Source organism: Marmota marmota, unplaced genomic scaffold (assembly GCF_001458135.2).
Source record: "Marmota marmota marmota unplaced genomic scaffold, marMar, whole genome shotgun sequence".
Lineage (NCBI taxonomy): Eukaryota > Metazoa > Chordata > Mammalia > Rodentia > Sciuridae > Marmota > Marmota marmota.
This window is the reverse complement of record NW_026000037.1, coordinates 52962810-52989737: the sequence shown is the minus strand read 5'-3', so window position 1 is coordinate 52989737 and position 26928 is coordinate 52962810. Positions and strand designations below refer to the sequence as shown.

General features: G+C 35.2%; 2 protein-coding genes across 8 annotated transcripts in view; both read left to right on the top strand.

The window, feature by feature from the left end:
- Positions 1 to 15573, top strand: part of Ttc21b (tetratricopeptide repeat domain 21B) — a 67333-nt gene extending 51760 nt beyond the window's left edge. For all 3 annotated transcript variants that reach the window (XM_048812411.1, XM_015478938.2, XM_048812410.1), the window contains 5 exons: positions 1989 to 2184; positions 6144 to 6368; positions 9232 to 9352; positions 13208 to 13275; positions 15029 to 15573. In XM_048812411.1, the coding sequence (XP_048668368.1) occupies positions 1989 to 2184; positions 6144 to 6368; positions 9232 to 9352; positions 13208 to 13275; positions 15029 to 15106 (688 nt within the window). In that variant the 3' untranslated portion in view covers positions 15107 to 15573. The remainder of the gene's footprint in view (positions 1 to 1988; positions 2185 to 6143; positions 6369 to 9231; positions 9353 to 13207; positions 13276 to 15028) is intronic.
- LOC107136895 (sodium channel protein type 1 subunit alpha) overlaps positions 1 to 26928 on the top strand; it is a 939664-nt gene that overhangs the window by 220663 nt on the left and 692073 nt on the right. The gene's annotated exons all lie outside the window — the stretch shown is intronic.

Genomic DNA, 26928 nt, shown 5'->3' with positions numbered 1-26928 from the left:
ACATTCCAACAGGCACTAAGAAAACAATTTTTTGAACAATTTACATTATCCTGAACAGAATTATTAAATATAATGAGAAGGAAAGGTGAAAGTAAACAAACAGATCTGTTAACCTCCTTATTTGTTCACATATTAAAACAATTTTCAACAGCTGTTTACCCAATCTAAATTAAACCATTAAAATCACGTGAATAAAAAAATTCGGATCCATTTATTCATGAGCGCTCCTCATATATGATATATGGACATACGCACATACAGACATACAACACAAAACAGAAGTGTGCACACATAACATACAACACATAAGACAATAGTAAAGGCCTTGTAGCTTTACCTAGGTGAAATCTCCATTGCAATGTTTCGCAATGGAGAGAATTGGTACGCAGAGCCCGGTGAAGGGAGCGTATTTTCCCAGAACGTGCGTGTAGAGCCGGTGAGAGTCGGGAATAAAGAGTTGCTGTTTGAATCTACAAGGCGGTGTGGTGGCTCGGTTATTTTGTGCCCAGCCAGACTGCAGCAAATTCTATTTTTAGTAGCATATAATTTACTTTGGATATAATACAATACCTGAAATCATTCCATCTTCATCACAACTGACATGGGTACAAATGGATATTAAGTATTGTAGGAGTTCATTGAAATTGTAATAATACCTAAGTAGTCAAGTGAGGGTGTGTAGAGGAATAGGGAAAAAAATAGAACTGGACTTCTGAGATGTTCCGATGATAAATGTTAACATCTAGATTAAAGAGAACATTGAAATTTTAGAGCAGGGAAATGGCATGTTTGTTTTTTGTTTGTCTTAGGAAGGTTGAAGTAGTATTCTTTTATGAAATGATAGGCTTCCCAAGTGGAGCTCTTCAGCAAGTAGATGAAAAATACAAAACTAGAACTCAGAGAGGTCAATGCTGGAGATAGAGATTTGGAAGGATGTATTGCACAGGGTGGCTAGCTGGAACTCCATGAATGTCTTCTTTGCAAGTAGGATATAGTAACAGATTCGAGAACTAAATTATGGACATGTTAACATTTAAGAAATTTCAGGGAGGAAGGGAGGTCAGGAAAGGGCAAACAGTGCAATGGGAAAAGAACCAAACCTGCACAGTATTATAGAAGCTTAAGTTAATTCATAAGTTAATTCTTAAGGAGAATAACTTTGAAAAAGGTATGCAGCAGTGTGAAATGTTGTAAGCAAGATAAAAGCCAAAGTCTTGAGGGAAAGACCAGTGATTTGACTTTGAGAGTTTGATTTCCTTTTTTGATTTATATATCAATATTTCCTTTCTTAAATTATATATGACATACACACATAAATATATCTCCTTTAATTGCTGTATATATACACACATACATATATGTGCCAGAAACTTGCCTTCAAATATTCAAATTGTTATTGAATATAAAATTACAACTTTTAAACACGTATAATTTCTAAGAGTCTGATAGTTAACATGGTAAGGATATAGAATAGACTTTAGATGTCTGAAAAACTTAAATCTAAAATTTGCCTCCTTCTGTGACTTTTGACAAATCATTTCACTTTTTTGAAGTCTCAGTTTACCTGTAGGTAAATGCATTCAACATAGATTGAATGAAATCATATAGTACCTGGCCCCTTTCCCTCTTCCTTTTTTTAATTTCACTTACTGAGTAGGGAACACCATTTGATAATTATATGATTCTGCTTTTATCCTAGCTTAATATTAGGTGAAGTGAACATTTTCAATATGGATATTGTCTAATTGTCTAATTTTTTTGTTTTCTAGAACATTTAATGTTTTTTTACTGAGGGGATATTAATTTTATTTTTAAAAATATACTGATAGATGTGTATTACTTTGTATTAGAAGAGGTTGAGTGACATGCTTCACAACTGACTACTTTTAAATTATAAAAAGAGAAGCTAGTGTATCCTAAATCTCTTTCTAATTTCATTGAATTTTATAAGTGATGGACATAATCGATTTATTTTTAATTTTATTCAGTAATTCAACTGAGAAGCAAGAATCTGTGCAATTAGCAGTGAGAACAGCAGAAAAACTCCTTAAAGAACTAAAACCTCATACGGTACATGGGCACATACAACTTCGCATAATGGAAAACTATTGCCTGTTGGCTACCAAACAGAAATCTAATGTTGAGCAAGCATTAAATACCTTCACCAAAATAGCAGCATCTGAGGTTAGTAGTTTTCTTTTACAACTTTATATGTTATTATTTCTTAATAGTATAGAAATGTGTGTTTGATGAGTTGTTTATTTTTTGAATATTTTTCTTAATCAAACATAGTGTGCCTTTGATCCAGAAGAGACACTTAATTGCTTTGATATGTTATTGATATATTTATCACTACTGGATTACTGTAGTCTACAGAAAGGGAAGTCCTCCAAAGGGCATAAGTTAATTCTTAAGGAAATGGCTTATCTTCTGAATTTTCTGTGTTGCAGATGTCATCTGTTTTAACTTACAAAGTGAAAATAAACACCTAGCTGCCTTGCCACTTTGCCTTTTCACTTCATAATGGAACTTTTCCAATTCTAGTTCTAAATGAGAACAATACTGATTGTTTATAATTAATTCATGCAAATCATAACATTGGTCTTTAGTAAGACTGAAGTAACCTCTTGCAATCTTTTTATTATTATGTTAGTATTATTAGATCAGATCAGAGTTTTCTTCTTTTTCATCCCACTCAACCCCATTTCCTTTTTAACTCTGATCTTGTATTCCCCACTCAATACTACTAAGGAAGGAATTCTAGATACTTACCTGACCAGCAGTTGGTCATACCTACTTCTAAGTATGTTCATGGGATTTTGTGTTTGATCTTCCACTTAGCAATGTGTAGGCCACCAAAAGCTCATAATTTTGTGTCTCTCAGAGCATATATCAAATTTTGATGTGTTTTCTTATGGTTCAAAAGACACAGTGGTAGCAATAGACTGTATGAACCCCAAAAGTGGTCCTTTCTCCCACCTTCAGGACCCTGGAGAAGATGGAGATGTCAAGGCTATGGGAGACCTACAATACCTGTTGTGGTTGAGTATATCTAGGAAGCAGCTTTAGGAACAAAAACAGCAAGGTAGCATCAATAGCAATAATACCATACAGCAGAGCTCTTCTGCAGGCATTGAAGTAGTATTCTCAAGGATTGGGCTCTGTTGAATTGGCTTTTATAGCAAACAGATGAATTACTGAATGAAGGGAAATAGCATAATCATGTAAATCTATGAAAATCTGTAAGGATATGATAAAACACATTTTCTAGTAAGGTATCATAGCTACTGACTGTTGTGGAATGGTATTCTGTCATACAATAATGAGTTATTTTAAGGAAGTCCATTATTTCTACTGTGAAGTTTAAGAGAGAGAAGCAAAAAACAGTGAATGACATTACATCTGTTTTCTACACAGCCTATGCCAGTTTTCTGTGTTGATGAGACTGCATAATTTTTTATCATCTTTACCTGTGAGATTAGAAATTTACCAAATCTGTTTACTGACCATAATATCCAAATAAAAATGATGGGTGATGAGCTGAAATTTCATAAACATTAGGCCTCATCTTGCATTTTTTCTTTTAATTCATAGGTTACATATTCAATATAATAAATATTCATCAAGCAGCCAGTGGGTGCTAAGCATAGTGGGACTCACACATATAAATAATGTATGGTTCCTTTTTTCAAGTTTCTCTTAAATTACAGAAAATGAGACAAGCATACCAACTATAATTACTGAAATACAAAGCCAAATGTATTCTATCCTAGAGTTGCAAATAAGAGCACTGTCTGTAGGTGACAGTAGGAGAATTCAGTTACTCTTTTGTGGAGAAGGTATGATTTAAGAAACAGTTATAATTTGAAGAACCAGAAAAATATAGCATTGTCATAGGCACAAATGGACTGAGTGTCTTCTAAATGAAGAGGGAAATATGAGCAAAAGTGGGGAGGCAGAAAAGCATGAATGAAGTATATTCAGAACACTGTGTGTCACTCAGAGGTACATCACAGGAAGTCATGGAGGAAATGGGGGAAGATAAGTTAACCCAAGCTGAGCCATATCCACTTTCTTATATTGCATTACCTTGAACCACAGAGCATGTTGGTCATAAGCAATTTGTGTTGCCCTCACTCGAATCTTATCCTCTGAGTGGATTAAGACTGGAAGAGGGAAGCTGACTAAAGTTTTAGGTTGTCTATACCAGAAAAAGACGCCATGGAGCTGGGTACAGTTCAGTGGTAGAATACTTGCCCAGCACATGCAAGGCCCTGGGTTCAATCCTCAGTGCCAAAGGAAAACAAAACAAAAAAAGCCAAATCTCCTGGTCTAATGCAGGGAACAACTATGGTTTGCATTTAATCAAACTGTGAAGAACTGGCTCATTCTAATGTAGCTCAAGGCACGTGGTTTTGAAATCAGAGACTTACTTTAATTAAGTATTATGGGATATTTTTATGCATGTGAATTGGAGTAGGGTCTTTTTGCAGGGCCCTTCACAGACCATCTTAGGAACTGGCTGACAAATATATAACAGGTCTCCTTTTCTCCCTCTCCCAGCCCACCTGGATGAGTGGATTGAAGGTTAATGAAATTGACAATGTTCCACATGTCTTCAAAATCTACTACCAATTGCTTGGATTTAGCATTCAAATTAAACTGTTTTGCCATTCATTATCTGTGTCAGAATTCCTTATTGGAAGTTCATTAATAAACATGGAATTACTGCCAAGAAAGTTTTATATTCCTATTGCTTTCATCAAACCCTAATAAATTGCCCTTCTGTCTGCAATTAATTAAAAAATTAAATTTTGACTGCCATCCACCACCAATGCTGGATATTGCAAGTTTTATCAATGTAATGTAATTTTGCAGTATTCCTTATTAGTTACCCAAATTTTTAGTCTTACAGGGAATATTTAGTATTGTCATGATATTATGATTTCTAATTAATTTGTAAATTTAAAGTTAAGACCTTACCCTTTCCAAAAAGTATCATAATCCCTCTGCTGAAATTTAAGAAGCACCCTCCTCCTGGAAGCAGAGGCACATGGCTATAATCCTAGCAGCTGGTAAAGCTGAAACTGGAGGATCACATGTTCAAAGTCAGCCTCAGCAATTTAGCAAGGCTCTGGGTAATTTAGCGAGACCCTGTGTCAAAATTAAAATACAAAAGGGCTGGGAATGTGGTTCTTGGTTAGGAGCCCCTGGCTTCTATCCCTAGATCCCTACAACCAAAAAAAGAAAGAGAGAGAGGGAGGGAGGAAGAAGGAAATAAATTGAAGCAGAAAGGAAGAAAGGAAGGAGAGAGGGAGGGAGGGAGGGAGGAAAGAGAGGAAGGAAGGATTTTAATTGAAGCACCCCTCCCTTAATCAGGAATGTAAACATTATTGTTTATCTAAATTAGCTTTTTATATAGCTATCTTCTGGCCTCCATTTTAAGCAATTCTTACTAACCTTTTGGATTCACAGAGTGACATTTTCTGACTTTGAAATCAATCAAATAAACTATTGTGCTATGCAGTCCTTATCAAAATCCTACTTTAAGACATGAGCTTATTTCATACCATTTCCAAGTGATTAATCACCCTTTATTTGTAGCATTTAATTGGTCAAACTTTATTGGGACAAGATGGGTGTTTCTTAATACAAGAAAGAAGGGAAAAAGTAATAGAAGTCAAGATAGATAAACTATCATTTACATGTAAGTCTTTTTCTTATCCCTGTTTGATAAGTTAAAGAACTAAGGAGGTAAATGTTAAATCTGAAATAAAAACTGCTCAGTGAATATTATATTTCAAAGGTTTTATCTTTTTCTGTTTCAATACAAAAATCAAAATAGCTAGTCGATTCCATTAAAAATCAATTCAAACTGATTGCTGGAATTATGAGGTTTTGGCATCTGCATAGACACTGAATTATTTCCACCATACAGTGCCTGATCAAGTTTTTTCCTAGTAGCTTGAGATTACTTGATGTATTAAATAGTAGTGATAATCACAGTTATCTGGGATGGATCTGGGTAGAGTCTACAGACCAGGTCTGTATAGCATTTTCTGCTTTCTATATGTTTTTCCTTTAAAAAAAAAAAGGATATTTATGTTGTGTGTCTAGCAGTCTAATGTTTTGTTTTCTTACAGAAGGATAATCTTCCAGCACTTTTGGGAATGGCAACAGCTCATATGATCTTGAAACAGATTCCGAAAGCTAGAAACCAGCTGAAGCGGATTGCAAAAATGACTTGGAATCCTATTGATGCTGATGATTTTGAGAAAAGTTGGCTGTTGCTTGCTGATATTTATATTCAGTCAGCAAAATATGACATGGCAGAAGAACTATTAAAACGGTGCCTGCATCACAATAAAGTAGGTGTTAAAACAGTGAAAAATAATTATTCACCTTTGTTGTGTATTATAGTGTTGGTCCATTTCTTGTGATTCTCAAGTATTTTTTGAATACTATATGTTGATTGTTACCACAGTCAGGAAATAAACATTAATAATAAGAAAGAAGCCATTTGCCCTTGAAAAGCAAAAGAGAAAAAAGAGATTTATGCAGCTTCACATTTCAGCTGTGATGATGCCCTACTTACACAAAATGTTTTTGGAATGTCAAGCATTTTCCTGTGATTACCCATCTCATCCAAGAACTAATGAAAATTGCAGAACATTAATTGTGGGCGTATGTCCCTCCTATTAAGAAATACTCTTGATGAATTTACTGCAGCTGCATGTCATTTCCACAGTATTAGAATCCACTATGCATAATATGTAGTGGGGGAAAGTCTTGTCACCTTTTGATTCAATTAAATAAAAAGTCCTTATCTTTAGGTACAAAATTGAAAATCTTCAAGTCTGTAGAATATGAACTTCTCCACTAATATTTTGGAGTTTAATCACACAGAAAAGATGAGATGTCTTATTATGACAGTTTTATAAAGTTTAGATTTATGTTATTTGCTGAAAAACAATTGAACTTGGCCTAGAAATTTAAGAATATTTATCTTCACAAATTTATACCAATTTCTTCAAAATTTTAATCACCATAAATTTGTTCTCTTCAAACAAATGAGGTTATGAAATGGATCATTTGTTTTTCATAGAGGAATTGTGATTACCTAGCACTGGTAAGATATTTTCTTAGGAACTTAAAAACCTAAAAAAAAACTACCCATTTATCAACCTATAAACAATTCTAAATAATAGTTTACATCAATTTTAAGTTAAATTGGCCTTGAAAACAGAGAATACTCATTAATAAGCTTTAAAAATCTAAAGTACAGAAGAGTTGAAGCTCACATGCTTAGTTTAGGTTTAAGCAAGATTGTATGGGAATTAAGGTTTTCTCTTCAGATAAATTTATTTGCTGGAACACTACCAATAATAACTTGCAAAACTGAATATGATAATTGCTTTAGAAACTTTGTTTAGCCATGCTGATTAGGCATGAGTATATTTGAATCATGAATTCAGGAACTAAAGCTTAGGAACCTTGGATCACATAATTAAAAAATGGAAGTCATCCAGGTATGGGGCAGGAAATGTACAAAATAAAACTAGATCGTCTTGTTATACCAGATGGTAAGGAATCTATCAAGGTTGATGTCAGGGACTTAGAAACCAAGTCAAAGACATGCCCAGGAACCAAAGGTGGGTGCTGTAAGTACCAATAGGAATGCTTACTGCAGTGGATTGAAACATCAAATATGCCATGCCTTCATAAAAATAAGAAAAAAAACATATGGTTAGGTATCACTGAAGTATACTAATAAACTATTGTCTCTAAACCTGGCAGGGAAAGATATAAATAAGTATTAATCTTATGTTCTTTGCACTAAATAAATAAAATTTAAATATATATAGATATATCTGTATAAATCATTAGGTTACCAAATAGTAGATAAGGAGACATTTCTCATTATAGACATTTTCCAGTTAATAAATGAAGAGGACTGATAGAATATCATCATTTTCAACCATGATGCATTTATGAATGGTTAATATCACAAAAAAGAGGAAGAATCAGACATTCTGTGTCTCAGGATGAACGAACACAACATTTATGATAGGACTGGGATGAGATAAGAAAAATAGTAATAAAGATAACTAATAATTCTATGCAATTTTAAAAAGCAAATAAATAATCAAAATATTAAAATGTTAAATGGACAGAATTTGACAGGACTATGCCAAGCTACAGTGGATTCTGAATCAAAAGAGAAAGATTATATCCTTATTATCATATTTTTATATATATTCTTAATGGACTAGGGTTTTAATAAAAATATTGATGAAATTTCTATTATTAAAGTCCGGAAATTAAAATTATAATAATTTCATTTGATATATAAATATTTGAATATAAAATATTCAAACCAAATCTTTGGATCTCATTACAATTTCCAGGGAATGTCAATGACATAGACTCATATAAACACCTCAAGAATGCACTCAACTTAATCTGAGTTAAGAGAAACTTCAGGGCAAAGTATTCTTGTTAGTGTGTACTAATGTTTAATCAAAAGAAGAGAGCAGAAAGAGACAGACAGCAAAAGACATCTACAGATTAAAAAAAAAGAATTAGGGGACATTTCACCTAGTCTCAGTATGTGAGCCTTCTATGGATCATTTTAACAAACTACAAATTGTTTTAAAAATTATATTGAGACAGTTTGCAATTTGAATACTGACTAGTTCTGTGGTAATTAAGGAGTTGCTACCTTAATCATCATGTGCCATGAAGTACGGTTATGTTAAAGAAAGCCCTTGTTTTATAGAAAGGCATACTAACATGTATTGATGAAATGATATAATATCTGAGGGGTTTTTTTCCTGATAATATAGAAGCACAAGTGTGTGTGATACAGGTGAGACAATATTAGTCACGTCAGTTTTTCAAAGTAAGTTATAGGTTCATGGAGTTCATTATACTCTTATTTCTGCATTTATATGTATTGAAATTATTTATAATAAATAATGTACATGTATATTCATAAAATACACATACCCTGATATATTTTTCTGATTTTGTTTTTAAAATTCTCATTCTGAAAGATGTGGGATGGGGATTTGGCATCCCCATTATTTAATTGCATAGTTGAGGCTGAAAGCCTTGTTTTATGCACCATTTAAATGGGTTAATATGATTGATCTCTACGCTCATAAACATCTCATGAAATCTTAGTGGTTTCAAGTTTAATCTATTAATGTATCTTTCATTTTTCTTTAGTCTTGCTGCAAAGCTTATGAATACATGGGATATATTATGGAAAAAGAGCAAGGATATACAGATGCTGCCTTAAACTATGAGATTGCATGGAAACGTGGCAATCAGACAAATCCAGCAGTAGGTGAGTTTACAAAATAGGCACTAGATTTTCATTGGAAAACTCCTTTATTTATAAATCTTCATTTAAGTACAATGGAGGTTTTTTTTTTGTTTGTTTGTTTGTTTTGTTTTTCAGAACAAAATATTCCAAGAGCCAACTTTCGTTGTCAACCTTTCTGAGAATATGTTTTGTATTCATAATAAATTATTATCTTCAGATAACTAGTTAAGTAGAATTTCTTGAGGCCCAAACTTGTACTTAGTCATCATAGAGGACATCTAGTCTAATTTTACCCTTTTCTCTTCTTTAACTCTCTGCTATTTTGAAAACAGTAATGCTGTCCCACCCCCCCAAAAAAAGTGTCCCATTATCAATCGGTTAGGCAAACATTGCATTTAATCAAGTCACCCAAGTTTCTTGACTATAGTTATTCTCAAAGCCTTTAAGCATGCATGTGCATTGTAACAGATATCACAGAAATGCCATATTTCCCACAGTTATTTAACCATAAGATGTTGCTTTTCTTCTGAGAAACATCATTTATCTCCAGCATTTGTACAGTGTTTATTTGAGGAATGATAGTCTACTATGGGAAATATCTGAAATATACTTAGTGACTAACCTAATCCTGCATTGTGAGGGAGCTTAGCCCACGCTGTCCTTTTTGTTCTTAGTGACCTAGAATATGTTTCATTCAAATTGCCCAGATCTATTCTCTGGAACAATCCGTAATCCTTTCCCTCTAACCTGTAACGACCCTTTAGTTGGAAACTTTGTCATGTCTCTCCTAAGGCTCCTCTCCAAACCATGATCAGTTACTTGTCCACTGACTTGATTTTAAGTCTTACCTTCCTCGTTTCTGTCCTTTCAAAGCTCTAAAATAATACTACCAAATTATTCTTTGAAACACTTGTGAAGAAGAAAAAGGAGAAGGAGAAGGAGGGGAGGGTTGAAGAGGGAGAGGAGGAGGAGGAGGAAGAGGAGGACAACTGAGATTTAGAGGATGGGTTGTGGAAAATGCTGTTTGATTTGTACATACCCCTCTGACTTATTGTGTCATAAATGAACTTGTTCTCAAATCTAATTTTTCTAGTTGTGGTATGGTGAAAGTATGTTTTTCTTCTGATTAGGCATTTTCTAGCTGCTAATTCAACCCAACATGGCATCAGTGTTTTGGGCAGCCATGTTGCAGTGTCTAATTTGTGGTCTTGTCATCTTCACACAAACTGACATTCATTCAGGTCTTCCTTCACTTTGTATTTTTTTCTGGGGTCTGGTCTTTTTATTAGATTTGCAAAAAGCACAGGAACTAATGATTTTTACAGTATTTTTCATTCCCAGATAATATGTATCTTATGAAATAGTTTGCAAAATAAGAACTTTTTAAATATCCTTAAAACATGTAATTTTGACATATTATTCCAACAGAGGGACTGCATCTAGCAGTTTAATTATTTATCTAATTCTGTTCCCTGAAAAGCTTCAGTAAATACAGAGAATCCAACTCACTATCTTTTTCACTGCATTGTGTTTTGTAGACGATTTTTATTAGTTCTTCCAGCTTTGCTTTAGTGTGTTTTCTCATAAACTCTCAATTTATTCTTTAGGTTCTTCCTTATGATTGGTATTGCTTTCAGTACTCCAAACACCTGTTCATATGAACAGCGTATTTCATTTTTTCAGTTATCAAGAAACCTTTAAAATCTTGTTCATCCTCTTTCCATAGATTTCAGAATTGATTATTATTACTGTGAAAGGCAACAACAGGATGAATAGGATTTGTGTGGTTGTAGTAATCATGTTTATACACACGTTTATATAGAGATAGAGACTGAGAAAGAGAGAGAAAGGGGAAATATTCAGTTGGTAAAGTGCTTGCCTAGCATGCACAAAGCCCTGGGTTCAATCCCTAGTACCACCACCCACCCCCCCCCAAAAAAAGGGGGAAATATTATATATTGTATATTATATACACATATTTGTATAAAATGTTATGCATCTTATATTAACATATACAATAAGAACATTTTTTAAAAGGAAAAAGAAAGAGGACACGAGGAACTGAGAGATGCTCAACTATGTTGTTTTCTGTGCTCTTCTTTTCTCCAGATGTCACATAGTTGAGTTCTTATGTATTTGACAGGTGTAATGCAGCTGCATTGTACACCTTCCTTGTTCCTTGTTCTTTCTAATCCTTTATTTCCTGAAACGTTTTTGCACTAGATGATCTATCAAGTTTCTACCAAATTAAGACTCTGTAATTATAATTCAGTGCTTCTACAGGAAAAAAAAATGTTAATATTTATGTGGTACTTTAAAAATATTAAGTATTTTATAATAAGTGTACCAGTTGATTTTTAAAATTATTCTAAGAGAAGGAGGAGTTGTTTTCCCCATTTTATGGATGAGGAAACTTGAAACTGACAGCTCAAGCAACTTGCCTAAAGCTAGTCAGAGGCCACAAACTAAAACTTAAATTACCATGTAAATGATAGTTGGTATGACATCTTAAATTGATTTCCTTTTAAATGTCACTATGTATTAGTTCATTTTAGGATTATTTGATAATAACTTTGAGTTTACTTCTTTGAAACTTCTTGTTTTCATATGTGGCAGTATTGTGTGTATGGGGGGGCGGTGTATGTGTGAATTTAAGATATGTGCATGACATTGAATTTTAGTTCATTCCTATTCTTTTTACAACTGTATGATTATATTAACCAGGAATTCTTTTCAAATGTTTGTTTGAAATTTTATAAATTATATTGATATTTTTGTTAAGAGACATGAGTAGCATTTATATTTCCTACTTCATATTTCAAAGATGTAAAGTGATATATTTATGATTACTTATTATTTTACAGTGTTTTATATCTCACTTACCAAGTACACAGCTACTGTTAGTTATACTCTCATTAGTTTTCTTATTTTTATAGCATTCTTACAGAACAGCAACAATCATTTAAGAATGCCTTAAAGCTTTCTACTAATTTGTCCACAGTGAAAGACAAACATTTTTTTCTTTTTTCTCCAGAATTTTTTGTCAGTGCCTTGTAGTTATAGTTGTAGTTGGTGGAATGTGTTGTTACATATTTGTACATGCACACAACATAATTGGGTCAGTTTCATTCCTCAGTATCGATGATTATAATAATTCTCACTAATCATGGATGTGGAACATTTGATGACTAATCCCCCACTCCTCTGTATTGCTCACCAGCGTGGTTTTCTCACCATGTTCTCTGAGATTATTTGGCTTCTATGTGTCTTACCACTGTTTTAACTGAAAGTGTTCTCGATTCCCAGCCTGCCTTAATTTATGCTTCATCCTTCAGATTTGAAACATCCCCTGGCACCTCTTCCTCCTTGGTTCAACTGCCTTATTATAACTCTTGACTTGGATCTTGACTTCATAACACTTATCTCAGTTTAGAAATTATTGATTTACTTATTTAAACAATGTAGTTTCTCTTCTAATAGAACTTAAAATTCCTTACTCTAGGAGTGTTCAGTGAGTCTACACTATATAAATGAATAACTATGATAAGTTTCTGCTCTAACCTGAAATAAATAAGACTTTTCTAGTAAGGAATGGAAATACAGCTTGTGGGATGTTGGTCTTCTCACCCCACAGTATATTCACTGTTGTCCATGTTTCTAGCTGAGCCTTCTTTTCTTCTTGCTCTTCTTTCATTTCACTCCTCCTTCTATCATTATATCACTTCTCTGTAAGGTATTCAGTCACCCCTCCATCAGGACTTCTCTAATAAGTAAGCAAACAGAGAAGGAGGCACACACATACACAAAAAGTAATGCTAGCAATATTTATATCACTATGCTTTTTTTCTGTGTTTGTGTGTGTGTGTTTCTTAACAGGATACAAACTGGCATTTAATTATTTAAAAGCGAAAAGATATGTGGATGCAATTGACATATGTCACCAGGTAAACAAATTTAGATTTCTTGATTTTTTTTTTTTTTTAAGATTTAAAGCTTCCTACTTTTAGTGTGATCTCAAGATATACTAGAATAGAAGTAGAGGCAGGCTGGTGGAGCATACCTATAATCTCAGCACCTTGGGAAGCTGAGGCTGTAACTCAGTGGTTAATTGCCCCTGGGTTCAATCCCTAGTACGAAAAAAGAAAAAGAAAAAAAGAAAGAATAGAAATAGAGAATGTAGTCTTTTAGTTAAATGACTTATTAAATATATTTTGGAGAGATTCTCATTTAAAATTTAGAAAATAATAAAGATTACATGTGTTTTTAATTGGGTCTCAAATAGTAAAATGTTTGTGTCAATTTAAAGACAGGCTAGTGGGAGAAACGTTAAATGAAGCTGAAGTTGGAAGATATTTGAAGGTAGTATAGATTCTCTGGGTCATTGTTCTAAGTTGAAGTTCCTGTGAATGTGTCTAAATCTGTGTATTAGAGAATTCAGATTTATAAACTAGGAATGATAGGTATGCTCTAAGTTAGAAGTTATATAATTACAGTTCTGTAATTCATTCCCTACTAAAATGACAAATACACAAATTTCACTTTTAGAATTCCCAGAGTCCTTTGTACGTACATTGCCCCATTGATTTTCTATGTAAGCCATTTTATTAAACATTGCAAACAGCTCCAAGAAAAGCTCCTTAGAAAAGGTTTTTTGTTTTTTAATTTTTGATGTCCCTTATCTGAAAGCTGTGTATCAGCATCATTTTAGTAAATACTTGGCCTTGAGGCTTGTGTTTAATTACTGAGCCTATCCTTCAGTGTTCCTCATTAGGGTTAAGGTTGTACATTAAAGTTATACATTGGAATCATTCATGGAGTTATCTTTTTAAAAACATTAATATCTCACCTGAATATGGTAACACAGATTTAATCCTTGCTACTCAGAAAGCTGAGGCAGGAAGATCTCAAGTTAAAGGCCAGCTTGGGCAAATTACAAAAGTACTTTAAATCATGGGTACATAATTGTTTTCTGCAACTCATCTATTAAAGAAGCAGTTATCTTTGTCTCAAAAAAAAGATATTAAAAAGACTGGGATATGGGGCTGGGATTGTGGCTCAGAGGTAGAATGCAGGACAAGCACACACGAGGCCCTGGGTTCAATCCTCAGCACCACATAAAAAAAAAATAAAATAAAGATATGTGCCCACCTATAAGTAAAAAATAAATATTAAAAAAAAAGACTAGGATATAGCTTAGTGGTGGAGCACCACTAAGTCAGTCCCTAGTATCATAGGGGCAAAATGAGTATCTCCTCATTTTTTGGACTCAGCCTGGAAATCTGTATATTTCAAAATCACTCCAGGTAGATTTGACATATGCTCCTGGTTAAAAATCACTCTCCAACAGTTTATCAAATACCATGAGTAGCTAAATTACCAAAGTACTTTATATCATTGGTACATAATTGTTTTCTACAACTCATCTATTAAGGAAGCAGTTATCTTTGTTAAATTTCCACATGTGGTTTTCATATGTTCATATGTGATATTCATATGTTTTCTCTTGTTCTCATCTATTAATGAGAACATCTATAAATGAGTCATATTACATCTAAGATGTCACCCTCCAAAAGTGTTGTAGTCACAGTATTAATACAATGAAATTTCAACTGTAAATGCTCCTTTATAGGAAGTTTTATAGCTCCTTAGTTCTCAATAGTCAATTACAAGTTCTTTTGCTTTTTTTTCTTTTTACAGGTTCTTGAAGCATATCCATCTTATCCAAAAATCAGAAAGGATATTCTTGATAAGGCCCGCTCATCTTTAAGACCTTGAAAATAATAATTTTAGCTTACTTTGTTAAACAGGAAATGAAGTAGCTCTAATTTTGAGTTCTTGCAGTTAAAAATAGGTTGAGCTAATGCTTTGGAACAGAAGCATACTTTTCTTTCTCCAGCAGAGGCTGCTGCTGTATGTAAATAGAAGCCTGTATCAACTTGCTATTTTCTAATGGAGAAGTTGAATGAGAACTGGTCTGTTTCATTCTCTTTTAATTAGGTGTGGATTTGGTAATTCTGTAGTATAGACTATAACTTGTTTCTATAAAAAAAATTTTTTGTTAAACTCTAGTTAGTGTCCTGTATCTTTTCTAAGGAGTGTTAGTAATGGGAAGTGTATTTAAAATGCCTTGTTATCTGTTAAAAATTTTTTGTTATATTCCACATATCAAAGGCTTGTAGATAATTTATGAAAAAAACAATGTGTATTTTAAATATATATTTTTAATAAAGATTTTATAAATATATGGCTTACATTGTTCTTGGAACTCAAGATACACATTAAGTTTTGCAAAAGCAGGATAAGCTCCCTATGTAGTTTGCACTGTTAAGGGTAAGATAGGAGAAAATGAGACTTTCTTAGAAAACCTTTTCTGGAAAAGTATAAAGAGTGAATTTCCCTTCCCTTTGTTGAGCATATGCTTCCTGCTCTCAGTACCATTGTGTTCTTAGGAAATAATCCATACCCTTCTAGCACTCTGTGGTTTTAGCCTAGAATACTAGGTCTTATTTCAGAGCCTATGTAGAGGAAGGTAAAAACATGCTTTTGGTTAGCAGGAACTCAGGAAGCACACTGAAAGCAACTGTTTACCAAGCTGTGCCTGACAGCATTCCAGTACAGCAGTGAAATTTAACCTGACCATTATGAATTTAGTTCTTGGTATTATTTTTAATTCCTTGTCTATACCTTCTTCAATTCTTTAAAGATGCAGTAATCACAATCTGCAGTTTTATTTGCACTGGAAATAAATACAGGCATTTAAAATCATTTGCTGCTTTTAAATGTCCCAAGTATATTTATTTCTAACTACATTCTTTTTTATTTCATTCTTGTCTCAATTTTCAGTGCCCATTTAATTTCAATTATATGTCACAAAATTAAACCATTCCTGTTTTTTTTTTAATTTTTATTTATTCATTTTTAAAAGATGGGATCTCACTATATCACTCTTCTGACCTTGAACTCTTAGGCTCAAATGTCCTCCTACGTCAGCCCTCCAAGTAGCTGGAACTACAGGTACAGACTATTATGCCCACTTCATTCCTCTTTTTTGCCTACCTTTTGTTTTTGGCATTTTATGAAACTGTTTAATAATAAGAACATTAATGAAACATTTCATATCTGCTAAAATAGTTTTACATGTCTTATTATGTTTGATTTTTATGATGCTAGGGTAAAGGCATTATTGTCCTTGTTCTAAAGATTTAGAACTATAGAACATTATCTCTTTCTCCCTAATTCAAGAGAAGATTCATCTTTCAGCCTAAATGGATATTTTCTGTTTTTGCTGTGCCGGAGGTCAACCCTGGGGGGCTTCATCCATGCTAGGCAAGTGGTCTATCACTGAGCTAAACTGCAGATGGACATTGTTAAGCATATCACTATGGACTGAATTTTGTGCCTGTCCAAATTCATGTGTTAAAGTGATGGTGTGAGAAGTTGCAACCATTGGGAGGTAATTAGTTCCTGAATGTGGAGCCATCATGATTGGGATTAGTGCCTTTATAAAAGAGACCCCAGAGAGATTTTTAGCTCTTTTTTCACCATCTGAAGATACAAGAAATCAGCCATATGCAGTGCAGAAAAGGGCCCTCACCAGACCCTGACTCTGCTGAGACCCTGATCTCAAACTCCCAACCCTCAGAACTGTGAGCAGTCAAATTCTGTTAATAGGTCACCCAGCATATGGGATGTTGTTCCAACAGCCATTGATGACTAGGGCAGAAATAATATGTAACAGAATACCTCTAGTAGTTCTAGTGAACTTGCCTCATTGAAGCTGGATCATGGAAATTGGTTAGAGAAAGTGGAACATCTATTCTTCCAGCAAGAAATTCCCAAATCAGTTTGGTTATCTGTAAAGTGTAAAATGAGAGTTTTATTTTATTTCTTAAGCAGCCTTTTCACTTCCTTTTTCTTTATTTTAATTTTACCCCTACCATTTGTTAGATCCTATTCTAGGGACTTTTTTTTTCTTTGTATCTGAATTCTCACTCAACTCTCCAGAGAAATAGTATTCTTACTGTTCAGGTGAGGGGGCATGACACATGACTAAACCAGTCAGAGTCACTCCAGGTGAACTTGGCTGGCACAAAATAATGACACACAGACAGAGAAATACCTTTTTCTTTGGGTTCTGTGACAGCTTCTCTGACCCAGCTCCCACAGAAGAGACAGGGCAGGCAAGAAAGAAAGAGCACGCCTCAAACCCGGTTTTATTGGGGAGAAGTCATTCAAATGAGACAAGGGGTCAGGTTTCAGGGGGTGTAGTCTAGCTTCCTGATATCTTACAGGTGAGCAGGTTGACTGATATCTTGGAAGGCTACACCCATATCATTTGCTGTGTGATGATCAAAGGCAGAGCAGGCAATAGGGACAGAGCTGCTTCATCAGTCCAGTCCGCTTTGTGTGCTCAAAATGTTCACAGCTCACACACACAGCCCAGGGCTGGCTTGCCACATCTCCACATTCCCATAGCTCAAAACTAGGGGGCGCTAAGCTCCTGTGTGGAGTCTTGGATTAAATGAAGTGCCTAAGGTCACAGAAAAAAATGTAAGAATCTGTGCTGAGAGCCACGGCGGAGTCTGTATGGCCCCTGGCATTTTGCCAACAGTATTGATTGACAGGCGAGGCATTACTATCCGACTCTGCCGCAACTTTTGAGTTCTCGCACTATTTTGGAGTTCTCGTGGGGATTTCCGGGGATTCCCCGAGAGTTCCCATTGGTTGGGGAAGTGCAGGAGGAGGGATTTCCGGGAGAGATATTTCTGGCTGGGGGTTCCTGGACAAGCCTCCTGGCGTTTGGGAGGATTCCCCGGGAGCTGTGTGAAGTGTTTTCCTGCAGTTTAAAAATAAAGTTTGTTCCTGCTTCAGTGGCTGGTGATTTGTGCCCAGCCAGACTGCGGCAAATCTGGATTCCATCACATGTCATAACCAGATTCGAAGCCCATGCCTATTTAGTATATTTTGATGCCTTCCATAGTAAAGAGAGAATGTATCTGTAAGAAAAAATTACCTTGTTTCTATCAGGTTAGCAGATGAAACTAAGTGTTTTATCAGCGAAATTGCTAAATAATGAGGAACAAGATAAGCTAAATAGAATGAATAGTCTTACACATTTAGAATTGAGCAAAGAAAAGTCCAATTGCTAAGCAGTGTAGTGTAGCATTTGAGAACATGGATGTGAGGCCAGACCAGTCTGAATCTGAATTGTCACTCAACCACTTAGATGTTTCCTCTTTCTTTAGTTACATAAGCTCTCTGAACCTGCAGTTTTTCATCCATAAAAAAGCATATAAGTATTAATAGCTTGCCTCAGGTTATAAGGAATAAATGAGAAATATATAAAATTTTATATATGAATATATAAAATCTAAAGAAGCTTGTCATAAATATATTCATAATTTTTCCTCAACTTTTTAGTTAAAAAATTGTAACATCAAGTTTTTCACTAGATTTGGTGAACATTCAACATAAAAGAAGTGTCCAGATGTATTAAAATTTAATATATCACTACTTAGTTATTAAAAAGAGTTTTCAAAGATTTATCAAACTTTTTCAAAGGTTGTTGACTGCTAAAATTCTTGAAAAATACATGAAAATGGAGAAAATATAATCATCCAAACAAATGATCATTTGTCAAAAAATAGATAGATGTATACATAAAACAAACATACACACTAAATGAAACTAATCCAGTTGCTAACCTATAGTTACATTTGAGTGATGAAATATCAGTGAATTTTTATTTCTCTGCCTTTATTAAAAGTAACTGCAATGAATATATATATTTTATACTACAAATATATATTTATTTTTTTAGAGGGCAGCCTTACCAAACTTGTGTTTTGCTATTTAAACCTATTTTGCTCAGCAAAGACAGGTAAAAAAAATTATAACTAAACAAAAGCTGATATTCTTTCAACTCAATATATTTATGATTTGTTCATATAAGATGTAATTCTAATTGACTTTAATTGCCAGAGATCAGGAGGTGGAAGATAGACAAAGAATGTCTAAAACTGACAATAGAAGTTGTAACAGTAGGGATAATACGAGCACAGAAATTCCTAGGGAGGGTATACAAAGAATGCAAAAAGAAACCGAGTTTTAATAATAATCCTACCGGGGCTGGGGATGTGGCTCAAGTGGTAGCGCGCTCGCCTGGCATGCATGTGGCCCGGGTTCGATCCTCAGCACCACATACAAACAAAGATGTTGTGTCCGCCGAAAACTAAAATAAATAAATAAATATTAAAAAATTCTCTCTCTCTCTCTCTCTCTCTCTCTCTCTCTCTCTCTCTCTTGAAAAAATAATAATAATAATAATCCTACCAAATTTAATAAACTAGAAGCCAGTGGAAACAATTGAAATCAAACAGGGCTACAGTGTGTGATTGTACAGTGTGTATACTACACAGAGTGACCTTCCACAGGGGACAATGCATGGAGGCTGAAATCCCTCAAGTCTTGCACCCTGTCTCTGCATTCCCTTGGAAGAATAGAACCCCTTTTTAAATTTGAACAAAGCATTCTCGTAGGTTAGCTCTGTGGATGGAAGATGAGGAAAAAGAAATGGAATAGAAAATTTTCAGATAGAAGACTCAGGGTACTGAGTACAGAGGAGTATGAGAAGTTTTTGTGTTTGAGATGAGAGCTACTTGAGCATCTTGATTTATTAAAGGGAAAAGGGTACAAGAAGGAGGAGAGAAGGGACTCTGAGGAAGAAAGTAATGGAATCTAGGGGACATTTGAAAGAATTAGAGTTCAGAGGGATGTATGATTTTTGTAAGGGGAGTGAAGGAACAAAATAACTACAAAAAGAGGTGCTGTAGGCAATGGGGGCACACTTATAATCCCAGCAGCTCAGGAGGCTGAGACAGGAAGAACACAGGTTCAAAGCCAGCCTCAGCAACTTAGTGAAGCTGTAAGCAACCTAGTAAGACTCTGTATCAAAATAAAAATTAAAATAAAGAAAAAGGAAGTGAAAAGGCTGCTTAAGAAATAAAATAAAACTCTCATTTTACACTTTACAGATAACCAAACTGATTTGGGAATTTCTTGCTGGAAGAATAGATGTTCCACTTTCTCNAAATTAAAATGGGCTGTGGATGTGGCTCCATGGTTAAGCTCCCTTGGGGTCAGTCACTTGTACCAGGAAGGAAGGAAGGAAAGGAGGGAGGGAGGGAGGGAGGGAGGGAGGAAGGAAGGAAGCACTGCATATGATTGTGGCCCCAGGAGCCCTTATGCTAATTGGCTCCAATAACTTTACAATATGTGAAATAGACTTTGACCTAAGGGCAGTTCCACTCTCCTGCATATGCATGAAGTCTTAGGTCTCTGTTTTCTTTGGACTCAAAATATTTTTCACTTATTTCCAGGTTCCTGGTTGTGGTTGCTGGAAGCCGGCCTGCCAGATTAGAGGGGGGTTACTATAACATAATAAATGTCATAGTTATGAGCAAAAATCTACTATCCACCTTTTAATACTTTTTTTAAGAACCAGATGTTTTCAAGAAAAATGCTTCCTTCTATAATCTGCCTTACAGTGCACATCAATGAATCTGGCACAATGCCCGAAAAAGCAATTTGATCCCATAAATGAGGAGAGCTGAGTAATGAGCAGGTTCTAAATGTCTTCCTTCCGAGTGGTACAACCTTAGAATAGATGGCAATCTTTAAACCAGGCTGTTTTCAGAGAATACGTATGTTATTTTTATCATTCTTCAAACAAATTCTTTTGGCAATGTAGAAGAAACTCTGTTTTTAAGAAAACATAAGGATATTTTAAGAAGGTAATTACTACTTCCGTTTCCGCCAAAAGCAGCCTAGTTTTATTTTTCATGGGTAAATGATGTAAGAACCTTAAAAAACACTTGAAGTATGAACAGTGCTCTGAAGTGTTCAGTAGCATGTTTACCTCTAATGAGGTGTGGGGCAAAAGATCCTGTCTCATACTTGAGATACAGCTTTCTTCCAAAGACGCTCCAGGCTTGCACCAAACAGCTATGAAATTTCATAAATATTCTCTTTATACAGTTTAAATACTTGAAACTGCTCTGGGTATAAATGAGAATTCTTCCTTGACATAGTTTCTTGAAAATGTCTCAATCCAGTGTTTTCTACTGACTTAAGTCACAGATTGTAGAGGAGGGGAGTTTTAGGGGTTGGGAAGAGTCTAAAATATTGAGAAAAACCAACAAATTTAAAATGATTGAATATATACCATACAAAGAGGCAAGGGGAAGAAATAGAACAAACAAGATGCATTTGGATCCTGATGTCACTTCTCTGCCTTAAACACACAAATCTACATCCTCATAAAGTGTAGTGTCTGTAAATGTTGGGTTGCTGTGGTTGTCATAAATTTCTTAAAATACCAAATATTCTTTAGAATTCTAGTTCAAATAAAAATTATTTTTTCATAAAAAGACAAATTTTATTTTTTGAGAAGCTTCTTATTTGGAAATCATTTCAAACTAAAATTTTCATGAATATGAAGAGTACAAAGAGTGTTCTTACATATACATATTTACCTAGCTACCTCTTAAAGTACTGCTAATTTTACCTTTTTGTGTGAGTACAAACTTTAATATATACATTTACACACACACACACTCATATACATGAACAGTAACATCTTTTCTATATTCTGAGAGTAAGTTGCATACACCATACACATCCCTGTACCCATAAATACTTCAGTGTTGTGTATTTTCTGAGAACATAGATAACTGCACCACGGTCCTATAGGAAGGTGAAGGTTATCAGCTCCAGTAAATTTAACGTGGATTTAGTACTTTACCATTTGCCACCAATTGATCCAATGGTGTCTTTTTTCTTCCAGTTAGGATTCACTCTGTATTTGCTTGTCACATGTCTTTAGCACATAATTTAATGCTGTAGTTTAATCTACAGCATTTCCACAGCCTTTTTTTGGTCTTTTATAACATACACATTTTGGAAGAACATGGTCCTCCACACGTCCTCAACATTTTTAGCAGAAAGGTCCTTACCTGGGGTTTGTTTGATAGCTCATCCTGATGGAATTGGGATAAACATTCCTGGCCACAGTGTATAAGAGATGTATCCTCAGGTCATCACATCTGGAAACGTTCCCCGTTTGTGAATTAGTTTTGATTACTCAAATTTCTCCATTGCATAGTTATAATTTCCCCTTTGCAACTAATAATCAGTCTCTAAGAAGGTAATCTTAGATCATACAAATATCCTGTTCCTTTTCCAAATTTTCTCCTACATTTATTGTGGTTCTTCCTGATGCTAAAGGTGGTTGTAAGTATGGAATTCTAACCTCAGCCCTTTCTCTACCTTTACCCAACAGTCAACATTCAGTTTTCTTACCATAAGCACAAGTCCCTCCCTTGCTTATTTATCATGTTTACTTTTTAAATATATTTATTATTTAATAGAATTTAGGATCATGAATTCCTACTTCTTTCAATGGTTTATAATTCAATTACTTTGGTGCTCAAATTGATTCCAATTTGACAGGCAGGAAGGAAGGCCTTCAAGCTGGCTCCTGTATCTTTGTGACATGCCCCCATCTTTCATTTTTTTGAGCACTTCCTTAGTTTGTAGCATAAGATATCCCAGGCTTAACTTCTAATTACCCTGCCCCCAAATTGAAACAAGCTATTCCTCCAAACAACCCTGATTCCCTTTACTGAAGAATGGTATTAGAGAGAAAGATATGAATGCTAAGTTTGCTCACTGATACCAAGGTGTAATTTCTTCTAGGCCTTTTGAGCAGGTAAAAAACATGCATACACCCATTCATATGCGCATACATACATTCTTACACACAACATATAAGTTTGAACACATGTATGTTTTATAAGTCACAAAATTACATCAGTTCCTCCAGATTCCAATTCATTCCTACAGGTGTTGTTCTTGCTTTCCCCCAGTTTTTATTTGACCCTTCTTCACAGTGAAACTCCAGATCCTAACAACCTTGAGATATTTGTTCATTTCTTTCCTCCTGTAAGCCACCTAAAATAGTTTCAAAATTGCTCCATCCAAGCACCCATAACAAAAAGCAAACCTATAAATTGAAGTTGACGATTTATTTGCAGTCCCCCCTCTCACACTACCAATAATTTTGCTTAATTTTTAATGCAGATAAATCCAGCAGCCTATCTTAAAACGTTGTCACAACTATTTCCCAGTGGCACGAAGTATTTTAAAAATCCACACTAAATAATTTATTGCTGATAAGAGTATATGCTGTGCTCCATACACCAGCTTTACAGTTTCCTTCTAAATATTCATCTACTTGCAAAATAAATGTCATCCCTTCCCATGCCAACCAGTATCATATTAATGATGTGGTGGCAGGAAGGAGAGTAGGAGATTCTGGAGCTTAAACAAACCACCATGTGGTGAGGAATGAGAGTTGAGCATTTCTGTTAAAAATGTGTAATACAGCTACATTATTACAAACCATTTTATTTTTTGTTTGGCCATATTTTCAGACCCCTTGCTGTGATCATTTACATGGCAGTTATAGGTATCTCTAAAAGAATACTGAGGAAAATTTTCTTCCTATATTATTCAAAATGCAAGTTTCTGGTTTATAGTGGCAAATACTATTTTTTTCTTTAAACCTACCCTTTCAAAATGCTGTCTTTTTTCAATGAGCGAATCCTGCATGAAAAAAGATTTACTTCTCTATTTTTTATTTTTGTATTTACATCTTATATCTATTTTCTTGAGTCCTACAGCTTCATAAAAGGGTTTTGAATAGCAGAGCTGCAGAGATGATGGGGAGGTCAGCTATGTTAATTTCAGAGCTCCCCCAGACTTCGGTGTGAGGTTGCCTAGCAACCCATCTCTCAGGCCTCCTTTGTGGATGAGAGAAGAGAAAGCAATTCTTCTATACACTCTCAAGCTGAGACGGTTTTATAAAGTGAAAAACCTTTTGCAAAGGGCCTAACACAACCCCTGTTTCTCCTCTCCTGCCCAGTTTGTGCACTTCACACATGATGAGAGAAATATTCCAGCCTTTGATGCCTTCGCTGTGATACAGATATGAAATGGAACTAGGCACGATGTGGTTGAACAGTGGATGTGACCTGTATCCTTATGTTAAATTGAGACACATTAATTAAACTGCTTGTCTTCCCTTTTCTCTTATATGAAAGCATACTTTCCCCCTCAAGTTCTAAAAGCCAGTTATGTTAAATGAAACTGCAACTGCCTGCTGAGCATCAGTTGCCATAGTGACGTGAGCCACGAGTGGTGTTTTTCTCCTTAGGCACAGGACGGCTGAAATGTGTTTAACCAGGGGACCCAAGCAGCATGCTGACTAGAAATCAGGCATCCAGGAAGAACCCGCTCAATGCCTTTCTCTCCACACTAACTTGAAAAAAATAACCCCATCTGATATTCCCTGAAAGCTATTACCTTTGGAGAACTGAACTTCAGTGGGTGGCAGAAGTGCCCTACCTGAGACTCAGAGGAGAAAGGAGAGCAATGATACATACCACCTGAGAGATCTAGAGCATAGTACTAGAAAGATACGCTGCCCTTTCAGACATCATTGAAAACACGAAGTGAAAGGAACAGCTAGAAATTCATGTTGCGAAATGCATACTAATTTTGAACCATTTATAATCTTCTATCATTATTTTGTAGGCAGACAATGCTATTTAGGAGAACATTATGTTCTGATAAATATTATTTTAGTGAAGGACCTTTCAAAGTTAGAACAGGTGTAAGACTAAATGTTCTGTGCTCTTCTTACTTGCCTCTAATTTAGGTTGAGAAAAGAAAGGCCATAGAGCATAGTGGTCTTTGAGTCTTAGATTTCATCCTGTCACTTAGCAGTGTGCTTTGGGGCAAATTCTTTGTATTTTTTAAGGCTCAGTTTCCTACTGTTGAAAAATGGGACTAAAAAGGATGTTAACTACATGGTTAAAAAAATATATATGTGAAGTGACTCAACCCAGATAGCTGCTACTGTGAATTTGTCTTAATAGATCACCCAGTGCTTACTGAGCACCCGGTAAATGCCTCTCATTGTGCTTAATGGGAGCAATAATGAATTCCCATCCAGAAAAAGGACAACCAAATGTGGGGACCATTACTGCAGGTTTTCCACCTTTCTCACATTTCCATTTGGGATGTCATACTCACCAGTGTTCAGTGCCTATTGTCATGGTACTCCTTAGCGTCTACCTCTAGGGCCAGTTCACAGAGAAAAGTCTCACTGCACTTTTCCAGCTAAGTTTTACTTTCCTACCCAAAGTAGTGATACCAATAACCTCATCAGAATATTTATTGGACTGGACATATTGCCTCTATGCAGTTAGTTAAAATAATGTACAACCACTTCTGAATGCAATTCCCAAAGGAGCTTCCCAAAATATCAGCAATGGTACGAAATGGAATATATACGATTTTCCAAAATGCTTTTCCTAGGTATGCCTATCTGGCAACAGTATACCTTCTGGTAATTTTTAATTTACCATTGACATAAATCCAAGAAAGCCTATACCTCTTAAAATTTTAGATGGTTGACATTTTGGAGGTGAGGGTACTGGTGATTGAACCCAGGGGTGCTCTACCACTGATCTACATCCCCAGACTTTTCTGTTTCATTTTGTGACAGAGTCTTGCTAAGTAGCTGAGACTGGCTTTGAACTTGTGATCCTCCTGCTTCAGCCTTTTGAGTTGCTGGGATTACAGGTGTGTGCCACTGCACCCAGCAGACCATGGACTTTAATCCCTTCATTTTAGAGATAAGAAATAAAGAACTGAGCCGAATGAAGTGGCACACGCCTGTAATCCCAGCAGCTCTGGAAGCTGAGGCAGGAGGACCACGAGTTCAAAGCCAGCCTTTGCAAAAGTGAGCACTAAGCAACTCAGTGAGATCCTGTCTCTAAATAAAATACAAAGTAGGGCTGGGGATGTGACTCAGTGGGTCTAGTCCTGCTGAATTCAATTCCTGGTACCAGAAAAATAAAAAGAAAGGGAAAAAAGGCTGAGGGACAAAGATTAAGTTGCTCGATTTATTTGTATATATGTATTTATACAGACATATGTATGTGTATGTAAACCATATTATATACATATACAATGGTATGCTTTAGATATAGTTTAAGAATTTTCTGAAGAGTTCATGTGCTGGGAGCCTGTTTCCCAGTGTGGTGGTGTTAAAAAGTGGTTGAACCTTTAGGAGGTGAAGCCTAGTGGAGGTGGTTAGGTCATTGGGGTCATTGCCCTGTGAGTGTATTAATTTAGTTCTCCTGAGACTCTAGTGAGTCTTCCAAAGAGTGGGTTGTTATAAAAAGAACAAGACTCGCCTGTCCCACGCCTCTGGCTTCCTATCTCACCACGTGATCTTTCCCTCATGCACTTTTACACTGCCATCCACCACGAGGCCCTCCTTAGAGACTAAATCGGTGGGCTGATCAATCTCAGACTGCCCATCTCCAAAACAGTAAGCTAGGTAGCTTTTTTGTTTATCTCTAAGTTACTCATCTTCCAGTATTTTATTATAACAACAGAAAATTGACTAATATATACATATACCTATGCACACATACACCTACACACAAGTGCACAGAGAGAGGGAG